This window comes from Hyla sarda, chromosome 2, assembly GCF_029499605.1.
Source record: "Hyla sarda isolate aHylSar1 chromosome 2, aHylSar1.hap1, whole genome shotgun sequence".
NCBI lineage: Eukaryota > Metazoa > Chordata > Amphibia > Anura > Hylidae > Hyla > Hyla sarda.
The window spans coordinates 141,901,454-141,918,193 of NC_079190.1; the positions used below are offsets into that span (position 1 = coordinate 141,901,454).

The 16,740-nt window shown below is 41.9% G+C and overlaps 2 protein-coding genes across 3 annotated transcripts in view; both read left to right on the plus strand.

The window, feature by feature from the left end:
- Nucleotides 1-16,740, plus strand: part of PIBF1 (progesterone immunomodulatory binding factor 1) — a 233,321-nt gene that overhangs the window by 177,171 nt on the left and 39,410 nt on the right. For both annotated transcript variants that reach the window (XM_056555507.1, XM_056555506.1), the window contains exon 16: nt 8,484-8,568. In XM_056555507.1, the coding sequence (XP_056411482.1) occupies nt 8,484-8,568 (85 nt within the window). The remainder of the gene's footprint in view (nt 1-8,483; nt 8,569-16,740) is intronic.
- On the plus strand, nt 2,951-4,334 carry LOC130355418 (actin, cytoplasmic type 5-like). The gene has a single exon (XM_056555508.1). It carries the CDS (start codon nt 3,033-3,035, stop codon nt 4,161-4,163), a length of 1,131 nt encoding a protein of 376 aa, XP_056411483.1. The 5' UTR covers nt 2,951-3,032; the 3' UTR covers nt 4,164-4,334.

Genomic DNA, 16,740 nt, shown 5'->3' on the forward strand with positions numbered 1-16,740 from the left:
GAGGTTAAAAATATGATTGAAGTCAACCGGGGGTCAGCATCAGATGGGATTGTATGGGAGGCCGTAAAAGGGTATAAAAGGGGCAAATTATTTGGAATCATTTGTAAATTAAGGAAGAAAAATCAGGAAGAAGAGAAAAGGCTGTTGAGCAGTGTAAAACGAGTGGAAGAACTTTTTCTTAACTCGTCGACAATAACAAAATAAAGAGCAAGCAAAAAAGAAGTATGGGGCGGCACTGCTATATGACTGTCCACCATCTGTTACCTGATAACTGTAGAGGTGCCGGATGATCAGAGCAGTCGCAATTAGGGATGTAAGAAAAAATCGATTCTCGCGATAATCGCGATTTTTCATTTGCCGATACAGAATCGATTCAAAATATTTTTGAATCGATTCTTTTAGGGATGTGGAATTTTTAATAAAACGCACTTTATCTTACCTGCCAACGAGCCCCCGGAGCTCCGGTACAGGTGTTGGGTCCCCGGGCTGTATTCTTCTTACTTCCTGTTAGTCCGGCACGTCACATGGAGCTTCAGCCTATCACCAGCGGAGGCGGGACATCGCTGCGGCCAGTGATAGGCTGAAGCTCCGTGTGACGTGCCGGGCTAAAAGGAAGTAAGAAGAATACAGCCCGGGGACCGAACACCTGTACCGGACTGTACCGGAGCTCCGCGGGCTCGTTGGCAGGTAAGATAAAGTGCGTTTTATTTTATTTTGCAGCCCGGACGGGAGAACATGAGAAAAGTGCGCGCCGGAGTACTAGATCGCCGCTGTCAAAGCTGACAGCGGCGTCTATTGGGATCTATGAATGCTCCCAGGTGGGCGATATATCGCGATGTATCGTCACCTAGACGGTATCGCGATATATCGCGATATATCGAATCGCCACACTGGTATCGCGATTCGAATCGAATCGCCAAATTCTTGGCGATTCACACCCCTAGTCGCAATCCAAAAAAACAGTCTTTCTGTGCTCAGTGGCAATAGTCCAAGACCAAATTGTAAAGCAAACAAGGAGAAAGATGCTCACGGCACTAGATACGCTGGCATAAAAGGTGCTTCTTTATTTTAAACAAAAGGATTCACAGATATCGGGAGTGGAGACGAGAGGGACAGGTCAGCGACCGTCCAGTTGAAGCTGCAGGAGCGGTGAAACGGTCGTTGACCTGTCCCTCTCGTCTCCACTCCCGATGTCTGTGAATCCTTTTGTTTGAAATAAAGAAGCACCTTTTATGCCAGCGTATCTAGTTCCGTGAGCATCTTTCTCCTTGTTTGCTTTAAAAATAAAGAGCAGTGGGAAAGGTGTCAGCGGGAAATAGATAGGTTTAATGAGGAAAAAGTTAGGAATAAAATGTTTTTTGCAGGGAAGCAAAGGTTTTGGGAGGTGGGGGGAAATAAACAAATGTCTTATATCTTTGATTAAAAATGAGAAAGATAGGAAAGGCATAACTCCATTAAAATCTAAACAAGGAAATATTACTGTTGATCCACAGATTATCCTCTCTAGTATTGCTGAGCATTTTGAGGGAATTTATTCCTCTGAAGTATCCTGCTCTGAGATCGAGGTTCGGTCATATTTAGAGCAGATATATTGGAAGAGGATAAAATGGAACTTGATGTTCCACTATCTTTAAGTGAGCTAAATGGTGCTCCAGAATCAATTAGAGGGAACTCTTATCCTGGAACGGATGGATTTCCATACAAAGTATACCAGAGATATAAGGAACATCTTATCCCCTGTCTTGACAGATGCATTGGAAAACGGTACTCTCCCAAGATCAATGCTCCAAGCTAAAATAATCCTTATCTTGTCTTATAGAACGATTTCACTTCTAAACACTGATAATAAAATATATGCTAGACTATTAGCAAATAGGCTTCAGAAAATAATTAGTAAAATAATTCATAAAGATCAGAATGGGTTTATCCCAGAACGCATGGCTAAATTTAACCTTAGGAGATTATATACAAATATGCAAATGAATGGAGAGAACGGGTCCCACGCCATCCTGTCTTTGGATGTGGCAAAGGCATTTGACAGGGTGGAGTGGGAATACTTGTGGGGGACAATGAGATCGTTTGGCGTAGAGGAGGAATTTATTAAAATGGTGAAAATACTGTATAAGAATTCAGAAGCAAATGTGGAGGTGAATGGAGACTCCTCAAGATGGTTTTCTCTCTCTCCGGGGACCCGACAGGGTTGCCCATTTCCCCCTCTTTTGTTCGCCCTGTTTATTGAACCCCTAGCAACCCAGATAAGAGATGACCCAAAGATAGAAGGTTTTGGAATGGTGGGCGAAAGGGATAAAATATCCCTATATGCTGATGACCTTCTGCTCTATCTTAAAGACCCTCATACCTCGCTGCCCTTGGTTATGGAAAAAATCTAAATATTTGGAAAATACTCAGGATTGACCATAAATTGGGAAAAATCTATTTTGATGCCATTAGGACCAGGTAGTGAAAATTTTTAAAGAGATTGATATCTGTATCCCCAGGTATTAAAAATGTTCAAAGAGTGTACAGGAGTTCCATCAATTAAATACCTTCCCTGTGATAAGGGAAGTGGAAAGGAAGGCTATAACCTGGAATAAGCTACCAATTCCTAAAGCAGATAAAATAGTGCTTATAAAAGCTATAATAATTCCGAAATTGCTATATTTGTTTTGTGGGACTCCTATATGGTTTGGAGATCAAATATTTAAGGGAATTATTGCTATTTTTAACTCCTTAATTTGGGGGAGGAAGAATACAAGAATAAAGGTGGATTACCTTTGTGTACAAAAAGATAAAGGTGGATTTTTGTTCCCTGATATTAAAAATTACTTCTTAGTCACCCAACTTGCTTGGTTTATTGACTGGTGGAATGATGGATTGTTGAGATATATATTCGAAGGCTTCCAAGGGAAGTTTAAAAATATTACATACAAAGAAGGTTAAGCTGCTCATTCAGCCGGCGGCAGCGGACCTGACAGCACAGCCTATTCCAGCTTCTTATCGTTAAGGAAAAACTCCCCCAACTCTTAAGTAAAATGGCCGATGAGGAGATTGCCGCACTTGTTGTTGACAATGGCTCTGGTATGTGCAAAGCCGGCTTTGCTGGAGATAATGCTCCCTGTGCTGTCTTCCCTTCCATTGTTGGACGCCCAAGACATCAGGGTGTCATGGTTGGCATGGGTCAGAAGGACAGCTATGTAGGTGATGAGGCCCAGAGCAAGAGAGGTATCCTGACCCTGAAGTACCCCATTGAACACGGCATTGTCACCAACTGGGATGACATGGAGAAGATCTGGCATCACACCTTCTACAATGAGCTGCGTGTTGCCCCTGAGGAGCACCCAGTCCTGCTCACAGAAGCCCCCCTGAACCCCAAAGCTAACAGAGAAAAGATGACACAGATCATGTTTGAGACCTTCAACATCCCTGCCATGTACGTTGCCATCCAGGCTGTGCTGTCCCTGTATGCCTCTGGTCGTACCACTGGTATCGTGATGGACTCTGGTGATGGTGTGACCCACACAGTGCCCATCTATGAAGGCTATGCCCTGCCTCATGCCATCCTCCGTCTGGACTTGGCTGGCCGTGACCTGACAGACTACCTCATGAAGATCTTGACTGAGAGAGGCTACAGCTTCACCACCACAGCCGAAAGAGAAATTGTGCGTGTCATCAAGGAGAAGCTCTGCTATGTAGCTCTGGACTTCGAGCAGGAGATGGCAACCGCTGCTTCATCTTCATCCCTGGAAAAGAGCTATGAATTTCCTGACGGTCAGGTGATCACCATCGGAAACGAAAGGTTCAGGTGTCCAGAGGCCGTCTTCCAGCCATCCTTCTTGGGTATGGAATCTTGCGGTATCCATGAAACCACCTTCAACTCCATCATGAAGTGCGATGTAGATATCCGTAAGGACCTGTATGCCAACACTGTCCTGTCTGGAGGTACCATCATGTACCCTGGCATTGCTGACAGAATGCAGAAGGAAATCACTGCCCTTGCCCCTAGCACAATGAAAATCAAGATCATTGCACCACCCGAGCGCAAATACTCTGTCTGGATTGGTGGCTCCATCTTGGCTTCCCTCTCCACCTTCCAACAGATGTGGATCAGCAAGCAGGAATATGATGAGTCTGGCCCATCCATTGTTCACCGCAAATGCTTCTAAACGGACTGCTAGCAGATGCCTTGCATTTGCTGCATGAGATCTTCAAGTATTAATTTGCCTCGGCAAATGTGTACACCTCATGCTAGCCTCGTGAAACTGGAATAGAGCCAACTTCCAAACGAACTTGCCCTCGGAATGTGAGACACTCTTAAGTCACAACTTTGACGGGGATTTTTTTTTTCCGTGGTGTCAGTGCTAGCATATCCATACCCTGTACACATCTCCGATACCATACTTGGTTGGCATTCAGTCTGGGTGTCCATTTAAGCTAAGTCTTACGTAGAAAAGAAGCATTTCTGTGAAAGGCTGACGATCTGCGACAGTATTGTTCATGACACTTCCTCCTTTGGGGCCTGTCTGAAGGAGGAAGTCGAGGTTGGAGATGTGCACAGGGTATCTTGAGGTTTAGGCTTCCAGGTATCCAATTTTTTTCTTAGCGCTTAATATTCCAGAATTTCATTTCTGAGGCTGGTAGGAGTTCATGAAGGAATTTTCACTTCATCTTGCCACACTTTTCTTCTAGTATGGTCAAACATAAAACCATGGCCTCCAGGCCTTAGAACCAGTTTTCTCTTATATTTTTTTCTCGTTTAGCCCAGTTTGTACTCCCAACATTGAACAAGGGTCGGAAGAAGTTACACCTGTAAATCTACTCATCCAAGTTAATTTATGTTAATTTTTTTTGTATGTTGCCTTAATGTTCACACATGACAGTAGAAAGAAAAACCAAAATTTGTAAGTCATCTTGAAGTTGAAAATTGTAACTCCCAGAAACACTTCATTGTGTAAGAGAAAATAAAAGCGCTGCAGTAAAGAGAAAAAAAAAAAAAAAAGAAGGTTAAGCTGGCAATAATTAATGATCTTACCTATATGAAGTTATGAACGCTGGTGTGCTTGCTGCATATGCACTCAACGGAGGTGCAATGCCGTAAAGAGTTCACATATATGATATAATCTTGTAGATAGAAATAAAGCCGCACTCACCACTTCTTCCTGACGGTGCTTTTATTTAATCTCTGAACAATGGAGGGTACAGGTTGCAGGTGCGTGTAAGAGCCACACGTGTTTCACGCTAGATGCGCAACTTCTAGCCCTAGAGTCAGAAGATGCGCGATTAGTGTGAAACACGTGTCGCTCTTACACGCACCTGCAACCTGTACCCCCCATTGTTCAGAGATTAAATAAAAGCACCGTTAACCTCCCTGGCGGTATGATTCTTTCTGGAAATTTGTACCAAAAGCGGTACAATTTTTTGCACTGAATTTCACATCTCCCCCATCACATTCCCCCTCCCTTGTCACATCCCCCCGTCACATTCTTCCCCCTCCTTGTCATATTCTTCCCCCCCTTGTCACATTCCCCCCCTTGTCACATTCTCCCCCTTCATGTTACATTCCCCTCCCCCTGTCACATCCCCCCCTTGTCACATCCCCCCCCTTCATGTCACATTCCCCCTCCCCTGTCACATTCCCCCCTTGTCACATTCCCCCCCTTGTCACATTCTCCCCCTTGTCACATTCTCCCCCTTGTCACATCCCCCCCCTTCATGTCACATTCCCCTTCCCCTGTCACATTCCCCCCTCTTGTCACATTCCCCCCCCCCCCTTCATGTCACATTCCCCCCCTCTGTCACATTCCCCCCTTTGTCACATTCTTCCTATCCCCCCCCCCCCCCCCCCGGTCACCTTGTCCTGCAGCAGCATACACTAGGCTTGACGGGCAGATTTCAAACCTAGTGTATTTGCTGCAGAACAAGCCCTTTCCCCTTCAGCCAATCACAGGCTTTACACCACTGCGGCCTGTGATTGGCTGAAAAGTTAAAGGTCCTGTAAGATGAATAGAGCAGGGACCAGAGCGCACGGAGGGGAACGACATCTTCAGGGACCGGGATTAGGTAAGCAAAATGTTTTTTTATTTTACTACTTTTTCCTTTTACATTTAGCTCAGTGTTTTTCTAACAGGGTGCCTCCAGCTGTTGTGAAACTACTACTCCCAGCATGCCCGGACAGCCTTTGGCTGTTCGGGCATGCTTAGAGTTGTAGTTTTGCAACAGCTGGAGGCCCCCTGGTAGGGAAACACTGACTTTTAGTATTTTTCTTTACCTGCTCTGGCCGGCCCCCGCAACGGGAGCCGACCAGAGCAGATAATCGCATGTTTTCCCGGGGGCCGCATCGCTATATCGCATTGTTTTTGCGATATATCGTGCAGCCCGGCCGGGAACTCTGTAATTCTACCCCGAGCGTTACTCGGGGTTACCGATCCTGGCAGGGAAAATTAACCCCAAGTCACGCTCGGGAATACCGCTCAGGAGGTTAAGAACATGTGGTGAGTGCAGCTTTATTTCTATCTACAAGATTATAAGTTTAAAAATATATTTGAAAATTTGGAATCTGGTGGAATGGAAGTAGGGGAGTACAGGAAAAACCCAGTGGTGGATTGTTTGATCAAGACCTGGGAAAGGCTTAAAAAGATCAGGGAGTCCAACATAGTTTGGAAATATCTACGATATGGCATAATAAAAAGATAGACAAATTTTATAAATTAGGATCATTAAAAAAGGCAATTAGGAAAATTTCGGATTTGATAATAGAGGGTAAGCTTATTAGATGGGAGGATCTAAAAGAAAAGTTAGATTTTGGAAGAAAAAGCATGGTACGAATATGATAAAATTACATATGCATTCTTGGCCACCAGAGAGAAAGATCTTAAGTGTAGAGACTCTCAGGGGTCTACTAGAAAAAATTGTAAATAACAAAATAGGAAAGAAAAAAATTGTGGCAAATTTATATAAACATCTGGTAGTAAAGATAAAAGGAATAGAGACTTAGCGGAGAAGAGGAATGTGGGAGGATATACAGGAATGTAAATAGGTACTCATTTAATAGTAATCACAGGTTAATGCAAATATGGATCCTACATAGTATCTATTATTGCCCTAAGACACTACACAAAATGGGGAAACGACTGGACTCTAGTTGTCCAAGGTGTGGGGAGCAGGATGCTGATTTATACCATATGTGGTGGGGGTGCACTGAAATTAGAAAATATTAGAATGATGTATACATGGAAATTGATAGGAAGGTGGAAAGGGAGATTAAGATATGCCCCAAGATGGCCATCCTTGGTGGAGAAGGGAAAAATCAGGAACAGAGAAAAGAAAGTACATTTAAAGGGGTACTCCACCCCTAGACATCTTATCCCCTATCCAAAGGATAGGGGATAAGATGTCAGATCGCCGCGGTCCCGCTGCTGGGGAGCCCCGGGATCCCTGCTGCGGCACCGCACTCTCATTACAGCACAGAGCGAGTTCGCTCTGCACGTAATGATGCGCAATACAGGGGCCGGAGCATCGTTATGTCACGGCTCCACCCCTTGTGACGCCACTGCCCGCCCCTCGTGACATCATGGCCCGCCCCTTTCAATACAAGTCTATGGGAGGGGGCGTGGCGGTCGTCACGCCACCTGCCATAGACTTACATTAAGGGGATGGGCCGTGATGTCATGAGGGGCGGAGCCATGACGTAACGATGCTCCGGCCCCTGTATCGCCCGTCATTACGCACAGAGCGAACTCGCTCTGTGCAGTAATGATAGCGCAGTGCCGCAGCGGGGATCCCGGGGCTCCCCAGCAGCGGGACCGCGGCGTACTGACATCTTATCCCCTATCCTTTGGATAGGGGATAAGATGTCTAGGGGCGGAGTACCCCTTTAAGGTAACTAGATATATCTTTTATGCTAGATTGCTGATAGCTAGAAGGTGGATATCCTCTAGGTCCCCGGATGGGATGTTAGTTGCATATTTTTCAAAATACATGGATATTTATGACCAAGCTCTGAGAGGACTGGAAGGGGAAGATAGGAGAGATTTAGCATTTTACATATTATATGAGGGGAACGTGAGAGAAGAGAAAACTAATATTATTATTATTATTATTTTTTACTCTTTACTGCAGCAAGGGGGGGATTGGAGGGAGGTGAGGGTAAGGGGAGTGGGGGAGGTTTAAATTCTAGTTTTGTGAACGGAATTTCCACTCGCTGAATTTGTTGTTGAAGTATCTCATAGTTATGATCACACTTCAAACATTAATGGTATATTTTTAACAATGAACAGAGTGAAGGTGCTCACATTAAACAGCATCATTTGTTTAGCTGGGCTGGGTAATCTGTTTTCTATAAATTGGTGACTGTTATATACATATGGTTCTTCAATATTGTAAGTAAGAGATGTGTGAATCAAGGCTGCATAAATTAAGACTCCACAAGAAAGCACGTTTACCATACTTAAAATGCAAGACCTAAAATAGTGTCTCCTGTTTTTCAGTAAGTTAAATAAAGAAAAGTCTTCTCTACTCCGTGTCAAGAACCAAATGGCGGCAGATTTGGAGAAGCTCCTAAGTCATCGAGAGGTACAGGTTTAGTTTATTTGCACATTGTAGTAAAGGCATTTTACTTATGTTGTTCATTCGCATTTCACTTCAATCATTGTAATATAGAACACATGCAGATACAAATTTCCAACAATCAACATTGTGTAACCATCTCAACTTAGATATACATCACTTGTGCAATCTCATCTGAAACAAAGTATATAAAAATAAGTAGTATATTATGGCTGCCCTTTCCTGATTTAGTTTTTAACTCTTTGAGTGGCAGAGACACTAAGGTTATAAGCATATTATCAAGTCGAGATGTATTTTTGTTATGGACTGTAAATAGCTTTTACTGGACTGAATTTCACATGGTCTCAAATGACAACTAAACTGAAACTAAAAAGTAATCGAAGAAGCTTCTAGTAACATTGTGAAATATTGCCTTCAGTGTTGTACTGGAAATAAAGATTAGATAAAGTAGTGATTGTGTAGGTGGATATTTCCTTTAGTTTTCTGGTGTTGTTCCTTATCTGATAAAGCTGGCTTTAGATGTGCAGATATTGTGACAGATCACAAGCTTCACTCTGCGGATAGGTTTCTTCAAGGTTGTAAAACATTTCCAATTGGTTGTATTGGACTGCAATTCTTTTATGATATTGTTACATAATACGGAGCAGAGTCCAGACAAATATCAACCCAGCCTAACTAATGAAATTCAGTAATGCAGAACATCTCATAGTGAGAACTATTTTACTAGGTAAAGAACTGTGGCAGTTGCTTTTAATACATTTAGGTAACAGAGATTATATATGAGTTTATTGGGTGAATCATATGAGAAGTTTTTAAAAATCTGTTTTGGGAGTCATAAAAAAAAAAAAAAAAAAAGAACTCTAAAAATGACAATGTATGTCCACTCCTCTATGCTGGGGAGCTCTCAACCCCTTAAGGACTCAAGGTTTTTCAGTTTTTGCACTTTCGTTTTTTCCTCCTTACCTTTTAAAAATCATAACCCTATAACCCTTTCAATTTTCCACCTAAAAATCCATATTATGGCTTATTTTTTGCGTCACCAATTCTACTTTGCAGTGACATTAGTCATTTTACCCAAAAATTCACGGCGAAACAGAAAAAAAAATCATTGTGCGACAAAATCGAAGAAAAAACGCCATTTTGTAACTTTTGGGGGCTTCCGTTTCTACGCAGTGCATATTTTGGTAAAAATGACACCTTATCATTATTCTGTAGGTCCATACGGTTAAAATGATACCCTACTTATATAGGTTTGATTTTGTCGTACATGACTACATGCAGGAAAATTTATACGTTTAAAAATGTCATCTTCTGACCCCTATAACTTTTTATTTTTCCACGTACAGGGCGGTATGAGGACTCATTTTTTGCGCTGTGATCTGAAGATTTTATCCTTACGATTTTTGTTTTGATCGGACTTTTTGATCACTTTTTATTCATTTTTTAATGGTATAAAAAGTGAACAAAAATACGCTTTTTTTGGACTTTGGAATTTTTTCGCGCGTACGCCATTGACCGTACGGTTTAATTAAGGATACATTTTTTATAGTTCGGACATTTACGCATGCGGCGATACCACATATGTTTATTTTTTTTTTTAATTTACACTTTTATTTTTTTTATGGGAAAAGGGGGGTGATTCAAACTTTTATTAGGGAAGGGGTTAAATGACCTTTATTAACACTTTTTTATTTAACTTTTTTTTTTTGCAGTGTTATAGGTCCCATAGGGACCTATAACACCGCACACACTGATCTCCTATGCTGATCACTGGCGTGTATTAACACGCCTGTGATCAGTGTTATCGGAGCTTGACTGCTCCTGCCTGGATCTCAGGCAAGGAGCAGTCATTCGTCGATCGGACACCGAGGAGGCAGGTAAGGGCCCTCCCGGTGTCCTGTAAGCTGTTTGGGACGGCGCGATTTCACCGCAGCGGTCCCGAACAGCCCGACTGACTAGCCGGGATACTTTCACCTTCACTTTAGAAGTGGCGGTCAGCTTTGACCGCCGCTTCTAAAGGGTTAATACCGCACATTGCCGCGATCGGCGATGTGTGGTATTAGCCGCGGGTTCCGGCCGTTGATGAGTGCCGGGACCGACGCGATGTGATGCGGGGTCGCAGCGCGACCCCGCTTCATATCGCGGGAGCCAGCGCAAGATGTAAATATATACGTCCAGCGTCGTTAAGGGGTTAAAGGGGTACTCAGCTGGAAAACCCTTTATTTATATATATATATATATATATATATATATATATATATATAAGAACAGATTTGCTGCAGCACACAGAGTAGTGTCAAGTGGTTTATTTCATTCCAATTGCTACGTTTCAACCGCACATGCGGCCTTTTTCAAGCACAAGTGAACAGTGACCATCGAGCAAGTTATATATGGTGTTCAATAAAACATCAATTACATAATTAAGTGTTACAAATATATAAAAAACTTACAATAAAAGTGTACAAGAGATACAATACACATAGTATCATGATTAAGTGGGTATATACTATATGTACCCATAAAGTGCATAACAATACATATAAAATATACATATAAAGTGCATAATAAGTTAAATAGTGCACCAGGTGAAAAATAATTAATAAAACAAATGCAGGAAGGAGAGTAGGCGGAATCACGAGGCACTCACCCAATCAGAAAGAGGGATGTATAGATATCCTATAGACATCGTCACACCCGCATGAAAAGCAGCGTGGTATAATGTATATACAGCGGCATTGCGGCACAGCAACGACGCACGCTTGTCGCTCTACTTCCGGGAATAGGGCGGCAGCCAATGGGAGAACGCCACGTAGGGCCACATGATCAAAAGAAGGATGACGCCCCATGAAGTCACGTGACTGGAAAGATGTTCACGTGACCTACACGGACGCGCCTGCGCAAGGCAGTAAGTAAACAAACGCCATCTTATAAATGGGCAAAAGTAAGGGAACTTACTAAAAAATGGGAAAAAAATAAAATAAAGAATAAAAAGTAAAGAGTAAAATGTGGAGGGATGATATAAGTTATATATAAAGTAAAGGGGTCAGCGCTTTAAATGCAGACATAGTAAAGCAACAATCATTCCTGCACATAAGCCCAAAATATCCCGTGGGACTAACACTCCCAGCACACCTCGTCATCTACTTACATGGCGACAAATGTGTCACCCGTCGGACCCCCCCAGGTCAACTTAATGTACCACAGGACAGTCCAACAGGTGGGAGAGAGTACCACACCTGGGACAATAGCAATCTTGAGGGCTGTGCAAAAGCAAATCGGTCACACACACAATAGCGCATAGACCCAGAAGTTGACTTATCAAGTCAGATAGTTTCTTTATTGGTAACAAGTATTGCTCCACACAAAAGGAGGAAAAAGAAAAGAGAAAAATAAGGAAATAAAAAATAAGGAAAACATTTTTTAAATAAAAATTATTTCAAAAAATGATTTTCAAAGAACATGTTTGGTGGCTTAAGTGTGGGAAAACCATTGGCTGTCGTACATAATCCGGAAGTAATGAGTAAAAAACTACAATATGGTTTTAAACAGAGTGAAAAATACGGGTGGTGTCTTCTTGATCCGTCGACTCTCCATTACTGCAAAGTAGAGAAGAAAAAAGAATATTAGTACAAAGCAAAAAAAGGTCACATTGTACTGATCAAAATAAAAGATAGCCGTACTATAATATGACAGGGAGAGTTTATCTAGCATTATAAATGTCATTGGAAACGGTATAGTCTACGTTGAGGCCAGTTGGATATAAAGATTTTAATTTAAAAATCCATTCTAGTTCTTTCCGTTTCAGTTTGCCCACTCGATCATACCCTTGTTGCCGATGCATAAATTGTGTGCATATGCTCAAGGGTCCGACCTTTGTACACCCTGTAACTAACCAGATGTTTAAATTGCGCCATTACCTTACGTGTACTTCAGACTTTGTGATGTATGTCTTGATGTGCCCATGTCGCCTCCTCTATGTGGGGGAGACGACATGGGACTTCAAGACACGCTTCAATCACCACAGATACACAATACGGAAGCAGAGACTTGATCTTCCCGTCTCTAGACATTTTACGGAGGCTCACCATACAGAAAGAGACCTCAAGTTTGCCCTACTCGACCACATCCACCCATTAAAAAGAGGGGGTGATCGAGTGGGCAAACTGAAACGGAAAGAACTAGAATGGATTTTTAAATTAAAATCTTTATGTCCAACTGGCCTCAACGTAGACTATACCGTTTCCAATGACATTTATAATGCTAGATAAACTCTCCCTGTCATATTATAGTACGGCTATCTTTTATTTTGATCAGTACAATGTGACCTTTTTTTGCTTTGTACTAATATTCTTTTTTCTTCTCTACTTTGCAGTAATGGAGAGTCGACGGATCAAGAAGACACCACCCGTATTTTTCACTCTGTTTAAAACCATATTGTAGTTTTTTACTCATTACTTCCGGATTATGTACGACAGCCAATGGTTTTCCCACACTTAAGCCACCAAACATGTTCTTTGAAAATCATTTTTTTAAATAATTTTTATTTAAAAAATGTTTTCCTTATTTTTTATTTCCTTATTTTTCTCTTTTCTTTTTCCTCCTTTTGTGTGGAGCAATACTTGTTACCAATAAAGAAACTATCTGACTTGATAAGTCAACTTCTGGGTCTATGCGCTATTGTGTGTGTGACCGATTTGCTTTTGCACAGCCCTCAAGATTGCTATTGTCCCAGGTGTGGTACTCTCTCCCACCTGTTGGACTGTCCTGTGGTACATTAAGTTGACCTGGGGGGGTCCGATGGGTGACACATTTGTCGCCATGTAAGTAGATGACGAGGTGTGCTGGGAGTGTTAGTCCCACGGGATATTTTGGGCTTATGTGCAGGAATGATTGTTGCTTTACTATGTCTGCATTTAAAGCGCTGACCCCTTTACTTTATATATAACTTATATCATCCCTCCACATTTTACTCTTTACTTTTTATTCTTTATTTTATTTTTTTCCCATTTTTTAGTAAGTTCCCTTACTTTTGCCCATTTATAAGATGGCGTTTGTTTACTTACTGCCGTGCGCAGGCGCGTCCGTGTAGGTCACGTGAACATCTTTCCAGTCACGTGACTTCATGGGGCGTCATCCTTCTTTTGATCATGTGGCCCTACGTGGCGTTCTCCCATTGGCTGCCGCCCTATTCCCGGAAGTAGAGCGACAAGCGTGCGTCGTTGCTGCGCCGCAATGCCGCTGTATATACATTATACCACGCTGCTTTTCATGCGGGTGTGACGATGTCTATAGGATATCTATACATCCCTCTTTCTGATTGGGTGAGTGCCTCGTGATTCCGCCTACTCTCCTTCCTGCATTTGTTTGATTAATTATTTTTCACCTGGTGCACTATTTAACTTATTATGCACTTTATATGTATATTTTATATGTATTGTTATGCACTTTATGGGTACATATAGTATATACCCACTTAATCATGATACTATGTGTATTGTATCTCTTGTACACTTTTATTGTAAGTTTTTTATATATTTGTAACACTTAATTATGTAATTGATGTTTTATTGAACACCATATATAACTTGCTCGATGGTCACTGTTCACTTGTGCTTGAAAAAGGCCGCATGTGCGGTTGAAACGTAGCAATTGGAATGAAATAAACCACTTGACACTACTCTGTGTGCTGCAGCAAATCTGTTCTTCTAGCGATACGGACCCGGGACCTGGGACCAGCCGCTGCGTGCACCTATGCTCATACTTCCTTGAGGTGCAGCCCACTCTGCTTTTTCTATATATATATATATATATATATATATATATATATATATATATATATTTTTTTTTTTTTTATCAACTGATGCCAAGTTAAACAGATTTGTAAATTATTTCTATTTATAAATCTTAATCCTTCCAGTACTCATCAGCTGTTGTATGCTACAGATGAAGTTCCCCTTTCTGTTTTACCACAGTGCTCTCTGCTGACACCTCTGTCCATGTCAGGAACTGTCCAGAGTAGTATAGGTTTGCTATGGGGATTTGCTCCTACTCTGGACAGTTCCTAAAATGGACAGAGGTGTCTGCAGAGATGGTCAGGCAGAAAAGAGATTAAAGAAAATAAAAAGAACTTGCCCTGGAGCATACAATAGCTGATAAGTACTGGAAGGATTAAAGGGGTAATCCAGTGGAAAACTTTTTTTTTTTATCAACTGGTGCCAGAAAGTTAAACAGATTTGTAAAATACTTTTATTAAAAATCTTAATCCTTCCAGTACTTATTAACTGCTTAATACTACAGAGGAAATTCTTTTATTTTTGCAACACAGTGCTTTCTGCGGACATCATGAACATAGTGCTCTCTGCTGACATCCCTGTCCATTTTAGGAACTGTCCAGAGCAGCATATGTTTTCCATGGGGATTTTCTCCTACTCTGGACAGTTCTTAAAATGGACAGAGGTGTCAGCAGAGAACACTGTGGTCATGTCAGCAGAGAGCTCTGTGTTCCAAAAAGAAAATAATTTCCTCTGTAGTATTCAGCAGCTAATAAGTACTGGAAGGATTACGATTTTTTAATAGAAGTAATTTACAAATCTGTTTAACTTTTTGGCACCAGTTGATAAAAAAAAAAAAAAAAAAAAGTTTTCCCCTTTAAGATTTTTAAATACACTGCTCAAAAAAATAAATGGAACACTAAGATAACACATCCTAGATCTGAATGAATGAACTAATCGTATGAAATACTTTCGTCTTTACATAGTTGAATTTGCTGACAACAAAATCACACAAAAATTATCAATGGAAATCAAATTTACCAACCCATGGAGGTCTGGATATGGAGTCACACTCAAAATCAAAGTGGAAAACCACACTACAGGCTGATCCAACTTTTATTTAATGTCTTTAAAACAAGTCAAAATAAGGCTCAGTAGTGTGTGTGGCCTCCACGTTCCCGTATGACCTCCCTACAACACCTGGGCATGCTCCTGATGAGGTGGCAGATGGTCTCCTGAAGGATGTTCTCCCAGACCTGGACTAAAGCATCCGCCAACTCCTGGACAGTCTGTGGTGCGAGACATGATGTCCCAGATGTGCTCAATTGGATTCAGGTCTGAGGAACGGGCGGGCCAGTCCATAGCATCAATGCCTTCCTCTTGCAGGAACTGCTGACACACTCCAGCCACAGCAAACCTTCTTGCCACAGCTCGCATTGATGTGCCATCCTGGATGAGCTGCACTACCTGAGCCACTTGTGTGGGTTGTAGACTCCGTCTCATGTTACCACTTGAGTGAAAGCACCGCCAGCATTCAAAAGTGACTAAAACATCAGCCAGGAAGCATAGGAACTAAGCATAGGAACTAAGAAGTGGTCCGTGGTCACCATCTGCAGAACCACTCCTTTATTGCGGGTGTCTTGCTAATTGCCTATAATTTCCACCTGTTGTCTGTTCCATTTGCACAACAGCATAGTTACATAGTTCATAAGGTTGAAAAAAGGCCAGAGTCCATCAAGTTCAACCTATATCCCTAATGAGTCACTACTGAGTTAATCCAGAGGAAGGCAAAAAAAACTCCTTCCCGACTTCAAAAATGGCAGTCAGAATAAATCCCTGGATAAACATTCTGTCCCTATGAATCTAGTATACATAACCAGCGATGTTGTTATTCTCCAAAAATGCATCCAGACCCCTTTTGAACTCTTTTACAGAGTTCCCCATGGCCACCACCTCTGGCAGAGAGTTCCATAGTCTCACTGCTCTTACAGTAAAGAATCCCGGTCTGTGCTGGTGTAGAAACCTTCTATCCTCTAGACGTAGATGATGCCCCCTTGTTATAGATACAATCCTGGGTATAAATAGATCATGGGAGAGATCTCTTTATGGTACCCTGATATATTTATACATAGTTATTAGGTCGCCCCAAGCCTTCTTTTTTCTAAACGAAAGAACCCCAATTCTTATAATCTTTCTGGGTACTGTACTCCTCCCATTCTCCGTATTACCTTGGTTTCCCATCTTTGAACCCTCTCCAGCTCCACTATATCTATCTTGTACACTGGTGCCCAGTACTGTACACAGTATTCTATGTGTGGTCTGACTAGTGATTCGTACAGTGGTAGAATTATTTCCTTGTCGTGGGCATCTATGCCCCTATTGATGCACCCTATTATTTTATTTGCCT